Source organism: Trachemys scripta, chromosome 10 (genome assembly GCF_013100865.1).
Source record: "Trachemys scripta elegans isolate TJP31775 chromosome 10, CAS_Tse_1.0, whole genome shotgun sequence".
Taxonomy (NCBI): domain Eukaryota; kingdom Metazoa; phylum Chordata; order Testudines; family Emydidae; genus Trachemys; species Trachemys scripta.
Window position 1 is genome coordinate 32,963,682 of NC_048307.1, and position 21,613 is coordinate 32,985,294.

Here is a 21,613-nt window from a genome sequence, read left to right on the forward strand (position 1 = left end):
GCCCGGCCCGGCACCATGCCCCCGGCCCCGCGACCCCGGCCCCGCACCGGCCCCGGCCAAAGAGGCCCCGGCCGAGCCCTCCCTCCCTCCCGATTTTCCCAGACATGCCCGGCTTTTGGGGATTTCCCCCCGGACGGGGATTTGAGCCCCCAAAAGCCGGACATGTCCGGGAAAATCCGGACGTATGGTAACCCTACTTACTCCTCCTGACGAGGTGGGAGTAAGTGCGTTGATTCGGGGATCGATTTATCCGTCTAGATGAGACGCGATAAATCAATCCCCGAGAGATCGATTTCTACCCGCCAATCCGGGCGGGTAGTGTAGACTAGCCCTAAGAATGTCCACACAGGGGGTTCAATGAGATTTAACAAATGCACTTTAAATTCGCATCTTTTGTTAATTTGGATTAATTTTCTTGAGTGTACCCATATAGATAAGCCCTAACATGCTTGAAAGATAATGTAGACTGAAACCTCTGTGATGTGCCTGCAACTTTGATGTCACTGTAAATATTTTTATGGGGGAATTTCCTTAGCTTTTTACATAGTCCTAATGTGGAACTGGTGTCTGCAGGAGGGGAGCCACACTAATGTACACCCATAAGATTCTTTGCCCAAGGCTCACAGATAGGCTGTTTGGCTATGTCACAGGAGCTCCACTTAGGATATGAATCAACCCCTGGTGAGCTGTATGTTAATAACTTCTGTAATTAACCTTCAATCAATGAAATGTTGATGCTATGCTTTAGATCTGAGTTAGGAGAATACTATGAACTACTTCTCTTTCTTTCCTGCATTGTGGTTTGTCATCTTTGCTACAAAGTTGCAGAAAAGCATTAGCTGTCTTGAACTCTGGAGAACACATCTCTCAATTAATAGTGTCCAATTCACTTCTCATTGTATAGAAAAATTTTACCTTAGCACCCAACGTAACCTACCAATTTTGAGGATGGTATCACTTTTCTTGTGGATTTCAGAGTGGGGTCTGAAATTGCAGCTAAGTGTCTCTTATAAACCCAATTTGAACAATGGAGTGACTGCTCTCTCTCTAATAATGTTGAATGCAACAGGGTTAAAAGTATTTTTAAAATGTTCTTACTTCTGTGGCCATGCAGTCGCCTCTGGCTAAGACTCTCCTAGAAATGCACACTGCTGATTCGTTGAAAAATGCAGACTTTATTGTAAGCTGCTGGGTGATGAGAATGGAAACTCCAGTAGTTCCCATCTTTGGTTTTAGTGGAGCCTGCGTTATAATATAATAATATTTTTGTGAGAGCAAAAAGGTTTTTTGTACTGTTAATAAATAAAATAAAATAAAATAAAATATTTGTTTTTAAATATTGTTTAGTTCATCTTTATCTCATCCTTTTTTAATTTCCATTTTTGGTGTATGTTTTATAATGTACATAATATATTAGCATAGTAGTACATGTATATAATTTATACATAAATAAATATACATATATTGGGGGTGCGTGCTCCAAAAATTTTTATTGATAGGGGTGCACGATCAAAAAAGTTTGGAAACCACTGGATTAGAGAGCTTGCTGCTGGCTGGGAGCAGTGCCATCTGGTGACAGAAGCGCTGCAGCTGTCAGAGAGCCTGTGCACTAAAGAGAAAAGTTTGTAAGCTGATTACATTTATCTCGGACAGTCCAGGTATTTTCCTGCAATATGGCACATCATTTTGCTGGGATTCTTGGCCAGCCATGTACAAGTACCGTTCCCATTTCCCTGGAGCAACTGGGTTCCGAGCTGTTTTGGAGCAGTCAGTTTGAACTGTAAGCTGTCTTCACTGCAGTTGTTTCATTCCATTCAAACCAGTCTCCAGAATTTTTTCTTAAGCATTTTGCAGTACGTTTGGCAGAGGTTTGATAATGGCCAATTACATTCAAAGAGCAGGAATTTTTTTTTAAGGTACAGGAATTTGGGAATGATGTGCTATGCTATAAATAGGAGTGGATCAGAGGAGCTCAGCGCTCTATTCGGGGGTCTGGAATGAACAAAACCTGAACCAGATGCTGAAAACTTTTCTTTCTGGCCTGGGGGCAGGGACGTTCTTGTCAGATTCCTGAGGTTTTGCCATTGACTGTTTGTTTTTTCTGGCTGAACAAACCCTGCTATTGAGACCCTACCTCCCATCCTTTCACTTCACATCCTTAAGGTGACTGATTGGGCTGCCATCTTTAATCAGATGAAAGGTGTCACTTTTCTGTGTCAAAAGGGGCACAGAGGAAGCACCACACCAGTAACCAAGACATATACTTGAGCCAATATCTTGCATGCACTTGATGATATTTTGATCGTCCATTGGAAATAAACACTGATCTAAAAAAATAATTGTGCATTGTCGGCATTAATTACGACATTTTGTTTTACTAGTTAAGAAGAAGCCCATGTGGTGAGGAAATAGATAGCTGGGGGGGTAAGTAGCAGACATCAAAGGGGCTGGATTTCAGTGAGATCCCTGCTCATGCTGTTCAGTTCCACTCAGATGCATTCTGCTGACATTCGGGGGCTTGCACCCCAACTCTAGACAAGATGTGCTCAGAGCATGTGAAATCGGACCCTATTCTGCTTCTGGTTTTGCAAGGCATGTAGTGATTTGTGCTCGGTGATAGTAGATGACTCAAACCCCTCCTTTGGACGAAAACCTCATTTTACTGTCACACTAACTCTGGTTACAGTTCATGTGCCATCGTGCATAATCAGAGAGACTCAGAGACATCTGTTGGAGTGACTTCACTTGAGCCTTTGTAATGCAGCTGGTGATGCTGTGTTGTGGGAACTTTGGGTTTGAAAAGTGACACCAAGCCCATTTTCTCACCGTTCTGATGTGATTAGCTTGCGCTTCATTTCTGTGGAAGGTATGAAGGGAACAGAGTTCAAAATCAGCAACTTAAAAGGGAAGCCCAACGTGGGAAAAGTTCAGGGAAGCTCTTGCAAAGGAGGAAGAAAGAACTGGTGTATTTGCAGTGGATTGGACCCCTATGTTATGGTTTGGCCATTTCTGAGTTGTGATTTTTGCCATGCTGCCACAGAATTGTCCAGAGGAGCAGCTGGGAAAATTAAAGCTGAATCAAAGCAAACCAGAGCCCATTCTTATTGCTAATGTCCAAGGATCTGAGAGATGGTTATGCAAGGACAGTAAGGAGTGAGTTATTTATTGTGATAAATGGGAGTGTAAATTCAGACTGAAATGGATTAAAATAACTAACAATAGACCAACAAACTTCATGCTACCAGAGGCCAGTGTTCAAAGCCTGGGCTACGTGGCAGGTAACGGTCAGTGTAATAGCCAATTCCTGGCCCACCCAACACAAATGGCAGCCTCTGTGGGAGAAGCCAGGATGAGAGTGCTTTCACACACATTCATGCCCAGTTCTGCAGCCTGGATGCCAGAGTACTACCAGCATACTCGGCAGTGGAGTTTTGCAGAGGGTAGCATTGGGCTAGTGAAGGTGACAAGGAGAATAAAGAAGAGTTGGTTCACGGTAGCACCCACAATGAGAATGGAGGGTCTTATGGTCAAGGTACTGAACTGGGTGAGGCTTGGGAGATCTGGGTTCAATTCACTGACCTGTCACAGACTCCCTGCGGGATCTTGGGGATTCGCCTTCCTTTCTCCCACTCTGTCTGTCTGATCTCTTTAGGGACAGGGACTGTTTTTCACTAAGTGTCTGTATAGCACCTACCACAGTGAGGACCTCTTGGTCGGGGCCAGTAGGCACTGCTGTGAAGAGAATATTCTGGTATGAGGGTATAGAGGTCAGTTGGTTTCTTAGTGCGTTTTTGTGTCTACCCTGCATTCTGCTAACATCTGGTTTGTAGCCACTGGGTAGTCATTTCTGCACCCTAGAACTGCATTTCCCTGATTCCCATGTCCTGGCCTGAGGAAGGGGAATCAAAATCCACTTTCATTTTATCAGCTAAAGGTCCCCGATGATAGTGGTGTCTGATTTTGGGAATTTACTGGGATGCTCTGTGTCCTGTCTGGTGCGGAAATGCACGTGCCTGGTACATCAGGGTCTATCATTGTATTCCCTGCAGGATACTGGCATTGGAATGACCCAGGAGGAGCTTGTTTCTAATCTCGGCACCATTGCTCGATCTGGCTCGAAGGTAAGAGAGATACCTCCTTTATGTTGTGTCCTCATGGCCATTTTCATCCCCCTGAGGCTCCTCCATCCTGCATCTCCTGAGGCCCTATCGTGAAGGGGACCCCTGTTAGGAGGTGAAACCGCCCAAGGCTCCATTGTCGTTCCTGACCCCTGAATTGTGTGGTCATTGGTAGCAGGACAACACTAAAGAACCATTTTTCTCTCAATGGGGGAGCAGGGTCCCATTAACTGGGGATCCCTTATGTGTCCTGTATTCTGTAGATCCAGGCTCTTTATATAGTCATGGTGCACTTAGCTGTGCTGCTTTGTAAAAGCAAACTTCTTTCCCCCAAGGCATCGTGATCCAGATCCACAAGTTCTCTACCTTCATGTTCTCTAAGTGCTGACTGGGCCGCAAGTTGTAACACAGTTACTGGCGGGCCAGGAGTGGACACAGCTGTTTGCTGGTGCATATATCTGCCGGGTTTTTCCATCTCTGAGATCCCCATTCATTTCCTGCAACTGAGCAATCACACCCCATTCTCTTTCCTCTCTCCCACCCGTTGCAGCAGGCACTGCCCTAGGCAACACTTTCCTGTTCCAGAGCTGCAGTCTCTGCTCCTCCGGTACTATGTTGCTCTGCAGGAGCAAGTCACTGGAGCTCCTTCCACTTGTGCTGTCCCCAGGAGGGTGAGCTCAGCCCCCCAGAGCGCTAACTACTGCAAAGCAGTTGAAGGGGAGGGGTCCCCCTGGAGAGGAATGTTCTGGGGTGTCAAGCTCACACTGAGCAAACATAGCAACAGGCTGAGTCAGGGAGGGTGGGGAGAGCAGCTGTGGGGGTTTGGGGCGAGGTTGCAGCCTCCCAGCTGTAGCCAAGGGTCAGTGGACCTGCAGTCCAGTATACCTGCTACTCGTTGTCCCTACAGGCATTTCTGGATGCACTGCAGAGCCAGGCGGAGGCCAGTAGTAAGATCATTGGCCAGTTTGGAGTGGGCTTCTACTCTGCCTTCATGGTGGCTGATAAAGTGGAGGTATACTCGCAATCTGCAGAGTCCGGGAGCCCTGGCTACCATTGGTCTTCAGATGGGTAAGAGTCTGCAAAACTGGAATTATTGGAGGCTAATGTATTAGCGAGTGTTGTGACATTGTCTGTAGCTCCACCTGGGTGGGGACTGGAAGCTGTGCAGGGAGGTGCAAGGTGAAGCAGGACACTGGTCTTTTGCAGCTAGACACTTTGGTTAAAATCCTGCTTAGGTTACAAATGAAAGTCTTCATTACAAAACCACCACCGCATGTAACTCAGCAGCCTGGCTGTGCTGCACAGAGCTCAGGTTTGAATAGCCAAGGCTGCTGTAAAGCACAAGAGAATGGTGCATTAGGAGAGCTGTGTGGTGCCCCTCAATGCAGCCTGAGCTGTCAGCTCCTCGCTGCTATGGGCTTGTTAAACAAGAAAACCACACGTGAATTCAGTTCTGCTAAGAGTGCTAGATTGACCAGCCCTAGAGACCGACTGCAGTTTGCTCACAGAGCAGACATGGCACAGGCAGCACAAGCTTCCCCCTCCATCCCACCAATGGGCCTCAGTGCTGCCTTGAAGGGATACCGAAGGGGTGAGAAGGAAATCCAGTCTCTATGGGCTGGTCGTTTTGCTGAGAATGCCAACAAGGAAACCTGTTGTGGTGTGGGTTATAACATGGGCACACATCTTCTGTGAGCTGGACTTCCATATAGATCACCCACTCATTTCACACAGGCCACAGAATGTCCATCAGATGGCAGAAGCTTTGAGCTACTGCAGACTTGGGCCAGATTTGGACCAGAGCACTAGATGTGAAAAGCACCACCTCCTATTAAAAGCCCATGGGAGAAAATATTTGCTGAGTTTATAAATCCTTGAAAACTGTTTTACAATTGAAACTTCAGATCCTGTTGTGTTCCAGATAATAATTCGCTTTATTGTGCTAAATGTTACAGTCCTCCTGCTTGTAGCCTGTCAGGGTCACTGAAGGATCTCCTGCCATTCCTGCACCTTTCACAGTGTGTGTTTTCCACCCTTGAATTGGTGCTGCTCCCTGGATCGTTTGACCCTCAGACAGAAGGGGCAGTCGCTCTGAACTAGAAAGAGTGGAGATGACCATTGGTAGCAAAGGGGACCCTTTAGCTCAGTGCAGCAGCCTTTCATCAGAGGGTGTCGCTGCACTCTAGTGGAAATAATCATAGACTGGGACACATGTGCTGGACCAACAAAGAGCCATGCAGTCTGCTTGTCTGGAACCTGGAGGGCTGCAAGTATCTGTATAAATGTAGAAGATTTCAGTTGCTGCCATGGAGGTTTAGCCCAGGCAGACGACATCACCCAGTGTGCAGTGCTGTTGTCAGTAGAGGCTGCTGGTATTGTGAAGCATTGTCTGCTGGGACCTGTAGTCTCCGCAGGCTGCATCACCATATTATATATCTGGGTGATAACATGTAAAATTCCACAGTGCCCAACTTCCATTGACTTCAGTGGGAGCTGGGAGCTGTAGTGCCATTTGTGCTTTGAAAATTGTCCCCTTAGTTAATGAAATGTACTTCTTTTCATTCTCCCTTGTTAATGAACATCCCCCAAGGAAAAGGTTTCTATGTGATGCTGTGTTTCTATTCCTAGCTCGGGAATGTTCGAGATCGCCGAAGCCTCTGGCGTCAGACCTGGGACCAAAATAATTATCCATCTCAAAGAGGAGTGCAAAGAGTTTGCGAATGAGGACCGTGTCAAAGGTGAGTGGAGTGGGGAAATGAAATGGTATTCTTTGGACTCCTGTAGCCCCTTACCCCTGAGGATTGCTGTCCACATCTCACAGAGGCCTGGAGAGGTGGTGACGTGGTGGCAGAGCTTAAATTAGACCCCAGCGTCCTGACTTCTAGTCTCCTGCACTGGCTGGACACCCGGCCTTTGATGCTTAAACACTTGTAAGTTGCCTGTCGGTTGATACTGTTTTTAATTTATAAGGGGGGTCGTACTCAGAGGCTTGCTATGTGAAAGGGGTCACCGGTACAAAAGTTTGAGAACCACTGGTGTAAGGGTTGCAGTGATGGGTGTGAGGCACTGTGGGCTTGTCCCCTCTGTAGCTCTTCTACCACCATGCTTTCTCTTCCTTTGAGCAGTCCCAGGCAAACCCTAATCCTCCCAGGTTATTCTGGAGCTGTGGAAACCGCCATGGCCAGTATTAGAAAGCTGGAAGTATCCCACACCTCAGAAGTTCTCTCTTATTTGGGTGTTATTACAATGGGGTTGCTAATGTTTGTAATGTGTTCTGAGCTCCTCTGCTGAAGGGGCCTGGGAAGGGCAGAGGATGATGAGATTCTAAGGGTGAGCTTGGGCAGATGGGATGTGTGCAGAGAATATCTGTCCTTTGCTCACCACAGGTGGTGCTCACCAAAGTAGAATGCGACTCCTATTTGTATAATCCAGGAGCAGCTTGCCAGCCCCAAAGGCTATTACTCTACCTCCTTCTACCTCTGTTCTAATCAAGGAATATACAGGGTGCTGCCAGTTTAACTCATTGACTTCTCCCAAAGAAATGGGAAAATCTGATTGAATTGGCATGCCTGCTTTTTCTATAGACTTGTCTGGGAGCTTAGACCCCTAGTCTTTTAACCCTGGCTTAATTCCTTATCTTTCACAGGGTAGGGGGAAAACTGTTAAAAGAAACATTGAGATTTCAAAATGTAGTTAGCAAATGAGAAGGTTATGGCAGGCTGCTAACCTTAACTTTGCCCTCTTTCGCATAGGCATTGCAGTGCAGTGTCTAATTACATGATCTCCTGCTGCTATTTCCACCTGTCTGGTTTGTGTGCACGGTGGATGGTGTATTGTTTAAAATATTTTACCACACATGCACTTGTGTGAATTGCATTTTAAAATGGTTCTAACATGACCAAATTTAAACCAGTTTTTCCTGGGATCCTGAAAGTCACCTCTCCTCCCTAGGAACCATATTCCTGCCAGTTTCCAGCTCTCTATTTCACACTGCATAGGTGCTAGAGCTGGGTTGTTTTTTGTTTTGTTTTGTTTTGTTTTTTAAAGCAAGAATTCCATTTCTAATGGGAAAGTGTCCCCTTCCCTCTCTGGCTCTCAAATAGCTGAATAATTTTTGCTCAAACTTTTCAAAGAAACTCATTTACCTCTGGGCAGAAACCAACCCTCTTAAATTCCATCCTGACAAGTGAAAGATTCAGGAGGTTCTGAGCCACAGTAAAAGCTGGGTAACCATGGAAACACTTGAACCTCCACCCTTTAACTGTGGGTGTTCCTATGTTCTCCTCGCCCCATAATGTTTTGAGATCCTGTGTTGAGAAGTGTTAAGTATATGGTCACTACAGAATCGGCTGTGCCATACCGAAGTTGTAACCGTAAAAGTAAGAGAAAAGAGTCCCTTAACGTCATCCCCTCCTCTCCCTGGGGTCAGTGCAGGATTATTTGCTAGAGGTTTTTTCTAGCATTTTGCTGAGTCTAGTTTTATATGCCCTGACCAATCCACCCCTTCGCTCGAGGGAGGGTTCTAGAGTTTGTTGTTTCTCACTGATATTCAGCCAAAACGTTCCCTTCCCTCTGCCCCATTACTCCTACTTGTACCTCAGATGCTACATTAAATACTCCTCTCTCACTTTGGTATTCACGCAGTTCAGATGTTTGTAGACTGGTCTCACCACCACTACCTCCAGTCACCATCCCTTTGCTAAGCTAAACATTCAATCTCTCTAGACCTCTAACGTTCTGTTTTGCTCTTTTCTGAGCTCCTCCAGTCCATGGATTTTTTTCTGATTACCTGATGGGCTGTGGTAAAATGCTGTGGGGGGCAGGAGCAGGCTGCAGTGGATAGCAGGGACACTTCAAAGGGGCTAATCTGTGCTGATATGACCGGTTCCCATAGCTCACCTTGGTCACAACGATCTGGTGGTTGAAACTGATAAAACCCGTGTTCTGTTTTTTTTTTTGTTGAAAATGTTTCTCTCTGTTCCAGAGGTGGTGACAAAATACAGCAACTTCATCAGCTTTCCCCTCTTCCTCAACGGGAGACGCCTCAACACACTACAGGTTAGATTGAGAGCCATGGGCAGGGCAGTGATTGAGAGGGAAACTTGTAACCCTGCAGTGGGCTCAGGAAATGAGCAAATGGGTCCAAAAAGGACCAAGGACTGTGAATGGGTGAGGTGGTGGCAATTGTCCAGGGCAGGGGATCACAGAGCCTTTCTCAGATGAGGAGTTATTCAAGATGAACGTTCTTTCAAAAACCATTGACCTAGTGAGTTGAAATGTCTGGTTGCGGTGAAGCTGGTTGGATAGCTTCAGCCGTACGCTCTTGTGCCTGACAGGGTCAGAGGCTGATGACAAGTCGATAAAAGTGTCTGCTGGAAGCTGGCTTGAGTATGTGTAGACAGTGCAAGCACTTGGTCACAGCAGCTTTACCTGCGTTGAAAAATGCCTGTTCTGGGGGATTGTGGTCTCCAGGATGGGGGTCAGCCTCGCCAGCATCGTCCACTCCAGTAATTTGTATCTTGTACAGAGGAGAGATAGGACAGTAGCTGTGGAGGTCATTGGGCAGCTTTCCAGGTTATGAAATGGCAATGACTTCTGATCGTCTCCAATTTGTTGGGAGTTTGCTGGTGGTGATGACTTCCATCAATAGTGCTGCCATCCAATTGCACCCTCTTGGCCCAAGATAGTTAAGGAAATCTGAAAGGATGCCGCCAATGCCAGCTGCTTTTCCTGCTTTGGTAGCAGAGAGGAGAGCTTCAATCTCGGCTCTTGTGAAGGTTTGACAGAGACTTGATGGAGGGGCACTTAGTGCACAGCCCACGGAGTTCCTGGCTTGGGAGCGTGCGCCTCAGTCCCACGGCTTTCGCCGGAGGCTGCAGCTGGGGCTGTGCACCCCCCTTGTGGCTTCCCAGGGTCGTATGCCCCCTCCCACTGCGGCCGAGGCTCGGCGGGGGCTGCAGTCGTGCCACGCGCCCCTGTCCTGCAGCTGGGCCAGCTCTGGAGCAAGGGCTATGACTCCCCTGCCCCCCCGTGGCTGTGACCCCCTCTGCGACCACCGGAGTTGGGGCTGTGCCCCCTCCCATGGCGGGGGGCTTGGCCTGTCAGTCTCTCTTCCCCCTTCCCCCCCATGGGACTCCATTCCTCCCCTCTATCTAGCCCTGCCCCCGGTTGTTTTTTAGTAAAGTAATGGACAAGTCACAGGAATTTTTGTTTATTGCCTGTGACCTGTTCATGACTTTTACTAAAAATAACTGTGAAAAAATCTTAGCCTTAAGTATGATATGCTGTTTGGGCACAAGTGAAGGACCTGCTGGCTTTTTAAAGGACAGTGGTCTGAACTCTGGGGAGCCACAGAAAACTCTGGTCCTAACAACAGGTGCTGTAAAGCATCTGAACTCCCCACTGAATCCCAGTTACACCTTCGATCCTGGAAACCCTCCAACACCTTTGTAACTTCTGGTCTTATTAAGGGGCTGTTTGGGAATGACCATTTTAAAAAAGGAAGCTTGCTCAGCAGATTGCCTGAGCTGCAAAAACAGTGGGCCTATTGGGCTTGCTATTAAAAGGCAGGAGGTATGACTTGGGGGCCTCTACCTCTGCTACTGATCAGCGCTTGAAGATGACACCAGGAGCAAAAAATCTATGTAAGAATGTAAACCTAGCCCAGCAGCAAACCTGAGACCTCTACATTGGGTCCAAACACAAATTATATGGGCAGGATCCCCCCACATCTTTACTGATCACAAGCATGGTGCTATACTAAGACCAAGAATCATGATGTTTGTAAAGCTCTTTGAGGAGGTAAGGTGCTGGATCAACACAGATTCTTCTGAGAGGGAGATGACATCAGAATTTCAGGAATAAAACCAGCCCAACATACTTTGTCAAGACACTTTCTGGATACAGGCTTCCCTGTGCAATCACTGGGGAATCCTTGGGAGGAGAGGGGGAAAGGGTCTGGCTGCAGGGAGCAAGCCAGTCTTTGTACGGAGGGAATCCCTAGGCTTTCCCTGAGCTGCGCGGGGTATGGCAGTGTGTTGGCTTTGAAAGACCAGACCAGAATTAGTAATAGTGATGCCCAGCTCCAGGCCCTGTCCAAAACAACGGAAGCTGTTGACAATTGGACGTGCTAGGGAGGGGCAGAATTAAAAGCAAATGAGTCTTAGTGTGTGGCTGTGGGGTGTGTGTGTGTGAGTGTTACCAGACGGGTGGGGATTTTAAGCCTCCCTCCTCCCCCACAGGCACTCTGGATGATGGACTCCAAGGAGATTGGTGAATGGCAGCACGAGGAGTTCTACCGCTTCATAGCCCAGGCTTACGACAAGCCTCGCTACACCCTGCACTACAAGACAGACGCCCCCCTCAATATCCGCAGTATCTTTTATGTGCCTGAGATGGTGAGACTCTGGCATTCTCTTGGGGATGTGGGAAATCCTCAGTGAAAGGAAGGATCAGATGGGTGAGATCATCACAGAATAGAAATCCTTTCCAACTTGAACAGCTGCAACCTTATGTGCCCAGCACTGCAGAATTGCTTTTGGAGTAGCCAAAAGGGAATTCCCAGTGCCTAAAAGAAATGGAAGCATCTCTCCAAAGGGGGTAGGTTGCCACAGGATAATTGGGGTGCATTGAACTGTGTCTATTTGTCATGAGCAGAATCTGGCTCAGGTGGGAGAAACCCTCACAGAGCAAGATTCACATGCTCCTGTAGTTCCGTTCTGGTTGGGAGGATAAAAATGTGATTTGCTCTGATTACCTCAGACCTGTGAAACCCATAGTGAACATCAGCAGAGTGTGGGGCTTTCATATGAGCCCCACTTGGGGCCACAAGCAATGCCCCATGGGTTTTGATGGTGTAACCTCTTCCCCTCTTGCTTCTGCAGAAACCATCCATGTTTGACGTCAGCAGGGAGCTGGGCTCCAGTGTTGCCCTCTACAGCCGCAAAATCCTCATCCAAACCAAAGCCACTGACATCCTGCCAAAGTGGCTGCGTTTCCTCAGAGGTAGGCTGGCTAGGGAGCGAGCAGGAGAGTGCAACGGGCTGCGGCAGCAACTTCCTTGAGTGTCACTTAGGGAGGTGGAGGTAGATTTCTGAAGGCATCCAGGATGGTGACGTGAGACATCTGCCGGAGATTTGTGGGGAGGGAGGAGTTAGCAAAGGGCTGAGTCCTCTGAGTCCAGTTGTATCTTAGTCTTGAGTCACTTCATTGCCACTGTTTGTTCTAGGTGTTGTCGATAGTGAGGACATTCCCCTGAACCTCAGCAGGGAGCTGCTGCAGGAGAGCACCCTCATCAGGTGAGCAGACAGAGGGGCTGGTTCCCAGGGGATTGTGGTGAGTTCATGAGTGCTAACCTGTCTCTGGGTGGGTGGTGATAAGCTATAGGATGTCAGTTCAGATCAAGACCTGGCAGGTGAGCCATGCAGTTCCCATTAACAAGAGTTTCTGTGTATAATCTGATACCGTGTAGCCTGAGAAGCTCCAAACTCTTTCATCCATGAGGTGTTTCTTAACCAGACATGGTAGACTGAGTGTTAACTTGCTCTGCACCATCCAGCTTCTTCTTTGAGTAGCGTCCCTGTGAGCACTCCACTTCTGGTGTGCCTGCGCCTTTGAGCCAAGTTTTTGGTAGCAGTGCCTGTTCAGCCCATGCATGCGTCCCGCTCATCTTTGTGCCCCGCACCGAGGACATATAGGGCTGTGCAGACAAACCACCCTCAGTTCCTTCTCTACCACAAAGTCCCACAAGGGGAACTGAGGCAGAGTGGAAGGAAAGCAGGTAATGGAACACTCACAGGGACATACATTGTGAAGAGCTCCAGTTTTTCGAGTGGTCTCCATGTGTATTCCATTATGGGGTATGCATGTGCCCAGAGATGGAGAATTTTGCAAGCAGTGTCTGTTGGTCCGCACATGCACCCTGGTTCACCTCATGCCCCTGACTGAGCAGTTAAAGGACGGTGCAGACTGACCACCTCTTCAGTTCCTTCTCACTGCCTCATTGTCTGTGTCAGAACCTCCAGTGTCCAAAACTTTGGCTTTCTCCTTTCTCTGTGAATATATTAAGCTATCTGTAAAGAGTTTTTATCATTCTAGTGTTTTCGGGTTTTTATCGGATAGTTATAGTGTTTTGTAATTAATCTTCCTGGCCTGGAAAGCCACTCCTCTTTCTCCCCTCATTCTGTACCCTGTTTCGGTACTGGACTATGCCCAGTACTCCAGGCTTCAAAATTTGTGCTTTCTTCCCGCAAACCCTCTTGGTTAGCGATGGCCACCAATGCTGCTTGTGCTCTCAGGGAAGCCCTCATTGCAGCAAGTTGTAGTATCTGCTGCTTGTTCTCCAGCCGTACTCAGGAAGGGTGGGAACTTCGCCTTCAGATCCACCTAATGGAAAAGGGTATGATGCCGCAATCGGACCCTGGCCAGGGGACTTCCCTCCCTACACTGTACACTGGCCTGACTCAACAAGGAGTGTGTCTCCCGCCATGAGGTCCAACTTGGGAGCGAAGGAGTCGACCCCCACAGATCCCTCAGCGGAATCTTGTCAGGAGAGCAGAGAGCATTCTCATAAGTTTGAGGCTAAGACTCGAAGAAGTTGGATTCAGCCCTGCCTAAACCCAACAAGTCTATAAGCTTAGCTGAAGAGAACCTAGGATGTCCCAAGTCTCAGAAGCATGACAAGAAAGCCCACACAAGTTTGTTGGCACTAGTGCCTCTGGTACCTCCCAAACAGAAATCCCAGGATCCACCAGCACTGACGAAGACCTATCATTGAGAGCATCAGTTACCCATGGTGCAGTCTTTGTCTTCAGTGTCTGTGGCACTGACTGTCTCTGCTGCAGCTCTGGTGGACTGGACCCATCTAGCTCTGGGAAGAGCCAAGACCTAGGCTCCTCTTGCGGACATCTTCGCTGCCCCATACCCAGACTCCCTCTCCTTTGGGTCCCTCCCTTTTCAGAAAGGTTATAACTCCATGAGGGACGCCAGCCTTTGGGAGGAGTCTGTATCTCATTCCATTTTCAGACTATGACTTCCCTCCAGCAGCTTCATTGGTACTGCTGTTGGAACCGGAATCCGCTTTCTCTCCATCAGGAGATTCTAAACCATTTGATGAATCATTATTCCCTCCTCCAAGACCCACCTTCCTGGTCAGAAGACTTGGACAAGATTGGGACCAACCTCCACCTCGTCACCCATCTCAGAGCCGATGCTACCCCATGCCATGGAGACTTCTGCAATTTCCTTTCAACCCATCCTGTTGTCCATATAGGGACTGTCGGATCAGCACCATCCTGCAGAGCTGGTCCAGCCTGCAAGGGAGTTGCCCTTTCCCTCCCCTGTGAGAGGACAACTGGAGCTGTAGAGGAGACCTTTGAAGAACAGGAGGCAAGGGCTAACAAGGTGACACTCACACAGATATTTCCTCATCATTGCCGGATGAGTCTGTAATGCCTCTACTACCTTCCATGGTGGATGACTTTCGACATTCCAGGAGCTGATGAAGCATGTCACAGATATACTTCAAATTCCTCTTGTGGAAGTCCAGGACTCCTATAATAAACTCTTGGACCTTTTACATACCTCAGCTGTGACATATGTGGCACTTCCAATTAATGAGGCCCTTCTACAGCCAGCCAAGATGATCTGTCAGACTCCTGCCCTGGCACCCCCTACGTGCAAATAGGCCAACAAACAGTACTACATCCCATCCAAGGGTTCAGAGTTTTTATTTTCACATCCAACACTGAATTCCTTGTTTGTAGATGCAGTTAATGAAGGAGCACAACACCGAGGCTATCCCATGTAACAAGAAGCAGAAGCATCTTGATCTTTTCAGTCACAAATTAGATTTTGTGACATTATAATTCAGGATAGTGAATCACCAGGAGCTCATGTCAAACCATGACTACCTGCGTTACAGTACATTTAATACCTTTATTGAATATTTCACCATCAATAATTTAAGGCCATCATAAATGGAGGTCAGCTCTTGGCAAAGATGCCATTACAGGCCGCATTAAGGTATGTCTATACTACCCGCCGGATTGGTGGGCAGCGATCGATCCAGCAGGGATCAATTTATTGCATCTAGTCTAGACGCGATAAATCGACTCCCGAGCGCTCTCCCGTCGACTCCGGTACTCCACCGCCACGAGAGGCACAGGCAGAGTCAACGGGTGAGTGCCAGCAGTTGACTCACTACAGTGAAGACACCGTGGTGAGTAGATCTAAGTACATCGACTTCAGCTACGTTATTCATGTAGCTGAAGTTGCGTAACTTAGATCGCTCTCTCCCCCCCGCCCAGTGTAGACCAGGCCTTAGATGCAGCCAATACTGCAGCCCACTCCATTTCCACCACTATCATGATACAATGAGCATCTGTGTCCAGCAATCTGGCTTCCCTAGGGAGTTACAAATCTACTGTTAAAGACCTTCCCTTCATCGGTCACAAGTTATTTTCTGAGTCTAAGGACAACTCCCTTGTCCCTTCCCACTTTGAAGGACTCGAGGGACACACTTAGATCCCTTGGGATCTATACTCCGGCAAATAATAATTTAAGCAGGTCACAGAGAGCCCAGAGGTCTCATCCAGCTCATTTTTCTAGCTTCTGTCAGCCACCTGAACCAGTGACCAAGAGGCTACAGCAACTTCATCCCAGCCACCTGGATTGTCCCAATGTCAGTTGTGATGGCTTGGTTGAGAGTGTGAACCACCCTCCACAGGGATTTACTGCTGCACCATTCTATCCGCATCCCCCCACTTTTGGATACCGTATCTCCCAATTTCAACTTGCACAGAAGAGCTTAACACCAACAAATGCATTTTGGAGACCATAATATCTAATTACTCCATCCATTTCACTTCTATCCCTCCCTCCCCATCTACCCCACTTCCCTGTCCCTTTTCAGGGACTCATCTTGCATTCAGTTGCTGAGACAGGAGGTGGCTTAGGAGATATAGAACCCGACCCAGTTCAGCACAAGGGAAAGGGGTTTTATACAAAGTACTTTCTGGTTCCCAAAAATAACAGAGTATGGAGACCAATATTAGATCTCAGACATCTGAACAGTGATGCGAACAGCAGAAAATCAGGGTGGTGACCCTTGCAGTTATAATTCCCCCCTAAATTGCAGGGATTGATTTGCAACTCTCGACCTTCAAGACGCTTATTTTTATGTTGCAATTCTTCACTCTCACAAGAGGTTTCTTTGCTTCATAGTCAACTTCGACTCCTACCAGCCCCTCTTGCTCCCTTTTGGCCTCTCCTCTGCCCCAAAGGTATTCTCAAAGATCATGGCAGTCATACCCACCTACCTACTAGGGATGTAAAAGGTTAACTGGTAAGCATTAGGCTTACCGGTTAACCAAAGTTAACCCCAGCAGCCCTGCGTCAGGCTGGCGGGAGGGACCCCAGCCCTGCCTGGGCTGGAGCAGGAGCAGCCCCAGCCCTGCCATGCCTGTGAGGTCCCGGCTGCACCACGCCAGGTGAGCCGGTGGGACCCTAGTCTGGGCTGGAGCGGGCCCCAAACCCTGGCTGCGCGGGCTGGCTCATCCTCCCTTGTCTCAATGATTGGTTGATCAGGGGACTGATCTTATCAAGAGGTGTGGTCGGCAGTACAAACAGCAAGATTGGTATTCCACAGTTTAGGCCTCTGACTTAATCTCAAGAAGTCTGCTTTTACACCAGCACATCGGATAGATTTCGTAGGAGCTTCTCTGGATGTGGTGACAGCCAGGGTTTACCTACATATGAACAGATTTGTTGCCCTAAAGAATCACATAAAAACAGCCATACTGGATCAGACCGGTGTTTCACCTGAGCCCAGTATCCTATCTTCTAACAGCGACCAGTGTCAAATGCTTCAGAGATAATGTACAAAACAGAGCAATTTCGAGTGATCGATCCCTTGTCATCTTGTCCCACCTTCTCAAGGATTCAGCTCAGTCCTCAAACCTCAGCAAGAAGTTGTCTCCAACTATTAGGGCACATGGCAGCTTGCATTTTCGTAACTCAACATGCCAGTTTACATCTTCAGTGCCTCCAGGGATGGCTCAAGACACTCTATATGCGCAGCAAGCATATGTCTCTCCCTTGCTTGGTTCTACAGTCACTCAGCTGATTCAAGAGCCCTTTGAAGGTCTGTGCAGAAGTCCCATTTAGTCAAGATCCTCTTACCATCATCATATCATCAGACACATCCCTCTTGGGATGGGGGATGCGCATCTGGAGTCACACACAGTCCAAGGCAAATGGTCGTCCCAAAAGCAGCTTCTCCATATCAACCGTCTACAGTTGAGGGCAGTCAGAAATTCTTGCCTTCATTTCCTTCCTCTGATCAAGGCCCAGTCCATCAAGATCATGACAGATGACATGGCCTGCATGATCTACATCAGTCTCAGGGCAGGATGCATTCTTTCTCACTTTGTGCAGAAGCACTAAAACTCTGGAATTGGTGCATAGTCAACCAGATAATCATCTCAGCTTCTTACCTCCCAAGTATGCAGAACACTATGGCAGATCACCTCAGCAGGCATTTTCCTCAGAATTACTAATGGGAGTTGGACATGCAAGTCTTCAATGGCATATTTCTAACCTGAAGTTGGCAGAAGTGGGCCTCTTTGCAACTGCCACCAACACAAGAAATTTTGCAACACAAGTGCAAGAAATTTTGCTTGAGAGTGGAACTAGACCCTCAGCCACTGGGGGATGCCTTCCTCATCTCATGGACAAGAGGTCTTCTTCATGCGTGTCCATCACCGTCGTTACTTTTGAAAGTACTCAACAAGATCAAACAAGACAAGGCTAGATTCATTGTAATTGCACTCACCTGGCTGAGACAAGTTTGGTATCCTTACCTCATTCAACTTGCAAGTTCTGTAACTTCAGGCATGGCTCCTAGATGGCTTTTGGGGATAGAGACCCCCTGTTCAACAGAAGTACAACAGATATTATTAAACAGCAGAAGGACATCTGTGAGAATTATTAACCTTCAGAAACAGAAGAGATTTCATCACTGGTGAATCCTTCAACAAGTTTCTCCAGATCACTCTTCTCTATCCGCTGTCCTTAACTACCTGTTTGAGTTCAAAAGATCTGGTCTTGATATGAACTTGATCAAGGTTCACTTGCGGCTGTCACAGCCTTTCACTCCTTGATAAAAGGTTTTTTCTTTGTTTGTTTGTTTTTCTCACCCCACAATCTCAAGGTTTCTCAGAGGCCTAATGAACCTATTTCCACAGATTAGAGAACCTGCTCCTGTATGGAACTTGATCTTTGTTCTTACGATTGACCACTTTGAGCCACTAGCTACATGTTCGTTGGTTCACCTATCAATGAAAACAGCTTTCTTGGTAGCCATCACTTTTGCCTAGAGAATCGGGAGCTTTAATGGCAGATCCTTCTTTCACAGTATTTTTAAGGATAAGGTATCATTGCAACCACATCCCAAGTTTTTACCCAATGTGTCCTTTGAATTTTATATAGATGAGACTATTCACCTTCCAGTTTTTCTCCTGAAACCACATCAGACTAGGCAGGATTCTGCCTTCGATACTTTAGATGTCAGAAAGGCGTTACCCTTGTATCTGGACAGAACGAAACCTTTCTGAAAGTCTCCTAGATTGTTTGTTTCAATTGTGACAAGGTGCAAGGGATCCACAGTCTCCACCCCGAGAGTCTCAAAATGGATCTTGGGATGTATTATTTCATGTTATGTGCCTGCTGACATTCAACCTCTTTCTAGAGCAGTGGTTCTCAACCTTCCCAGACTACTGTTCCCCTTTCAGGAGTCTGATTTGTTTTGCATATCTCAAGATTCGCCTCACTTAAAAACTACTTGCTTACAAAATCAGACATAAAAATACAGAAGTGTTACAGCACAGTATTACTGAAAAAGTGCTGACTTTCTCATTTTTGCCATATAATTATAAACTAAATCAATTGGAATATAAATATTGTATTTACATTTCAGTGTGATACTTGAGCCTGTTTTTCACTTGTGAACATTGCCTGAAACCAGAGCCCCATTGCCCAGAGCTGAAGTATGTAACTTAGCTTTATGGGGCCCCCTGTGGGCATGGGTTCCTGGGCAATTGCCCTGCTTGCCACCCCTAGTGCCGACCCCACAATTGCAACCCCCCCAAACCCGTCCTGTGACCCCCCCGGGGGTCACGACCCCCCAGGTTGAGAAATTCTGATCTAGATGAGTTGAGTACCCCTGCAAGACCTCTGCATACCCATAGGGATACGCGTACCCCAGGTTGAGAACCACTGTTCTAGAGTAGGAGTACTTGTGGCACCTTAGAGACTAACAAATTAGTCTCTAAGGTGCCACAAGTACTCCTGTTCTTCTTTTTGCGGATACAGACTAACACGGCTGCTACTCTGAAAACTGTTCTAGAGTGTTAGCTCATTCTGCAACATCACAGTCTACATCTGTGGCATTACTCGAAGACGTTCCAGTCACTGAAATCTGCAGAGCTGCAACCTGGAGCTCTGCAAATACTTTCTCCAACTATTATACTCTAGTTCTTGCCTCTAGATCAGATGCTGCAGTTGGCAGTGCAGTTTTGTCCTTGGATGTTGTTCTGACGCTCCCCCCTCCTTGTGGGGATACTGCTTTGGAGTCATGTGAAGTGGAACACCCATAGGAACACTATTCGAAGAAGAAGGATGTTGCTCACCTTGTGCAGTAATTGGAGTTCTTCCAGATGTGTTTCCCTTTGAGTGCTCCACTACTTGCCCTCCTTCCCCTCTGCTTTGGAGTTTTACCTTGTGGGACGTTATGATAGAGAAGGAGCTGCAGGTGGTTCGCCTGCACAGACCTATATATCCTCAGGGCGGGGTGCAAGGATGCGAGGAGGCACATGCGTGGGCCGAACAAGCACTGCTACCAAAAATCTCAGATCAAGAGTGCAGAGACACATGCACCAGAAATGGAGCTCTCATTGGGGGACACATCTCAAAGAACTCCAGTTACTGCACAAGGTGAGTAACCGCTCCTTTCCTGTAGTGAGTTCACTCATTTTGAACAAGGGAGGGTAGTTAAGAGCAATTCTAGGAGCAAACTTTTTCAGCAGTCACCTTTCATGGTTGCTGGGGCAATGTTCTGTGTCACAATCTGCTGGATGTTCTGAATACCTGCCGGGCTCCCTCTTGAGTCCTATATTATGCATGTTACAGACTGACTTACAGCAGCCTGGGCTGGAAATTGGGAGACTGAATTTAGTATTTAGGGCCCTCTGACTTTCCCAACAGGTCCATTGATTGGAAAGTAAAAGGTTATAAAACACATCAAAAAATCAGCTACAGACACTGGGAGGTTGGGTCCACGCTAAAGTAACACCATCTATTATGCATACATCTTTGAAATAGTCCTTCATAGCATCTTCCTAATACTGGACAGCGTTCTGGGCCTCTTTTCACACAATGTTAAGCTACACACATAACACCCCTACAGTTACCCCTTTATCAAAGATCTGACCAAATAGATCGGCTTTTACACCATGCCCTGAGGGTCAACAGCACCAAGCACTGTAAGGCCAGCCTCCTCTGAGAGTGCCCTTGAATTCGGAATTCACACCTCCTTACAGTGTGTCCTGAACAGACCAAGGCTCCTGTCATGGCTGAGTGTTCAGAGAAAGAGGCCAGGGTGTTATTTTGTATTCTGTTGCGTGAGGTGGGGTTGTTGCCTTTGGTGTTGCAGCTGCATCGTGTATTCTGCTGTTGTTGAAGTATTTTGAGATTTAGAATAGGTGCTTTCTTACAGTAATCAAAATAATTCTCCTTAATTGGAAGATAAAAAGCCTCCATCATTGTATATGTTCTTAATTAGTCAAGAACACTCCACCCCCCAAAAATGACTGCATTACAGCCACCTCCTCGCTGCATTTGATTTTGACAGGTGTGGCGTGAGTTGCCTATCGGGAGAGTGCATTAAACCCCTTGTGCAGTGCAGAATGGTGGAGTCTCCTTAGTCAGGGGGAGCCAGGCTCCAGCAGTGGGTTTGGGATACTGCCTCACCCCGTCCCTAGCACCAAAAGCTGCCCCTGCCTGAGATGAGAGTGGAAACCGATTTCAGATCCCGTCTGAAGATGGGATGAGGGCAAGAAGGCTGTGGGTTGGTATTTCTCCTTTGCTCTTTCTAAGCCAACCCTTGTGTAGGAAACCCATGACTGAAGCTGTATACAGGGAAAGGGACATTAACCTAAAACCATTGAACATCTTGGCCTATCGACTGCTTTTAACAATACTTGTTCTCACTGCAGGAAACTCCGGGATATTTTGCAGAAGAGGCTGATCAAGTTTTTCATTGACCAAAGCAAGAAGGACCCTGAGAAATATGCCAAGTTCTTTGAAGACTACGGGCTGTTCATGAGAGAGGGGATTGTGACCATAGCAGAGCAGGACGTCAAGGTACATACCATACTAAGTGTCTGTCTGGTGTGAAAGAGCACAGACTGCTTCCCGGACTTGGGATAAGGCAGTGGTGC

General features: G+C 47.4%; 1 protein-coding gene across 1 annotated transcript in view; it reads left to right on the forward strand.

Annotated features, from left to right (window-relative positions):
• The window catches only part of TRAP1 (TNF receptor associated protein 1), a 65,625-nt gene that overhangs the window by 32,870 nt on the left and 11,142 nt on the right, over nt 1-21,613 (forward strand). Inside the window, exons 5-12 of the mRNA XM_034782784.1 lie at nt 4,050-4,121; nt 5,026-5,186; nt 6,747-6,856; nt 9,103-9,176; nt 11,360-11,515; nt 12,002-12,122; nt 12,346-12,415; nt 21,389-21,536. Coding sequence (XP_034638675.1) covers nt 4,050-4,121; nt 5,026-5,186; nt 6,747-6,856; nt 9,103-9,176; nt 11,360-11,515; nt 12,002-12,122; nt 12,346-12,415; nt 21,389-21,536 — 912 coding nt within the window. The remainder of the gene's footprint in view (nt 1-4,049; nt 4,122-5,025; nt 5,187-6,746; nt 6,857-9,102; nt 9,177-11,359; nt 11,516-12,001; nt 12,123-12,345; nt 12,416-21,388; nt 21,537-21,613) is intronic.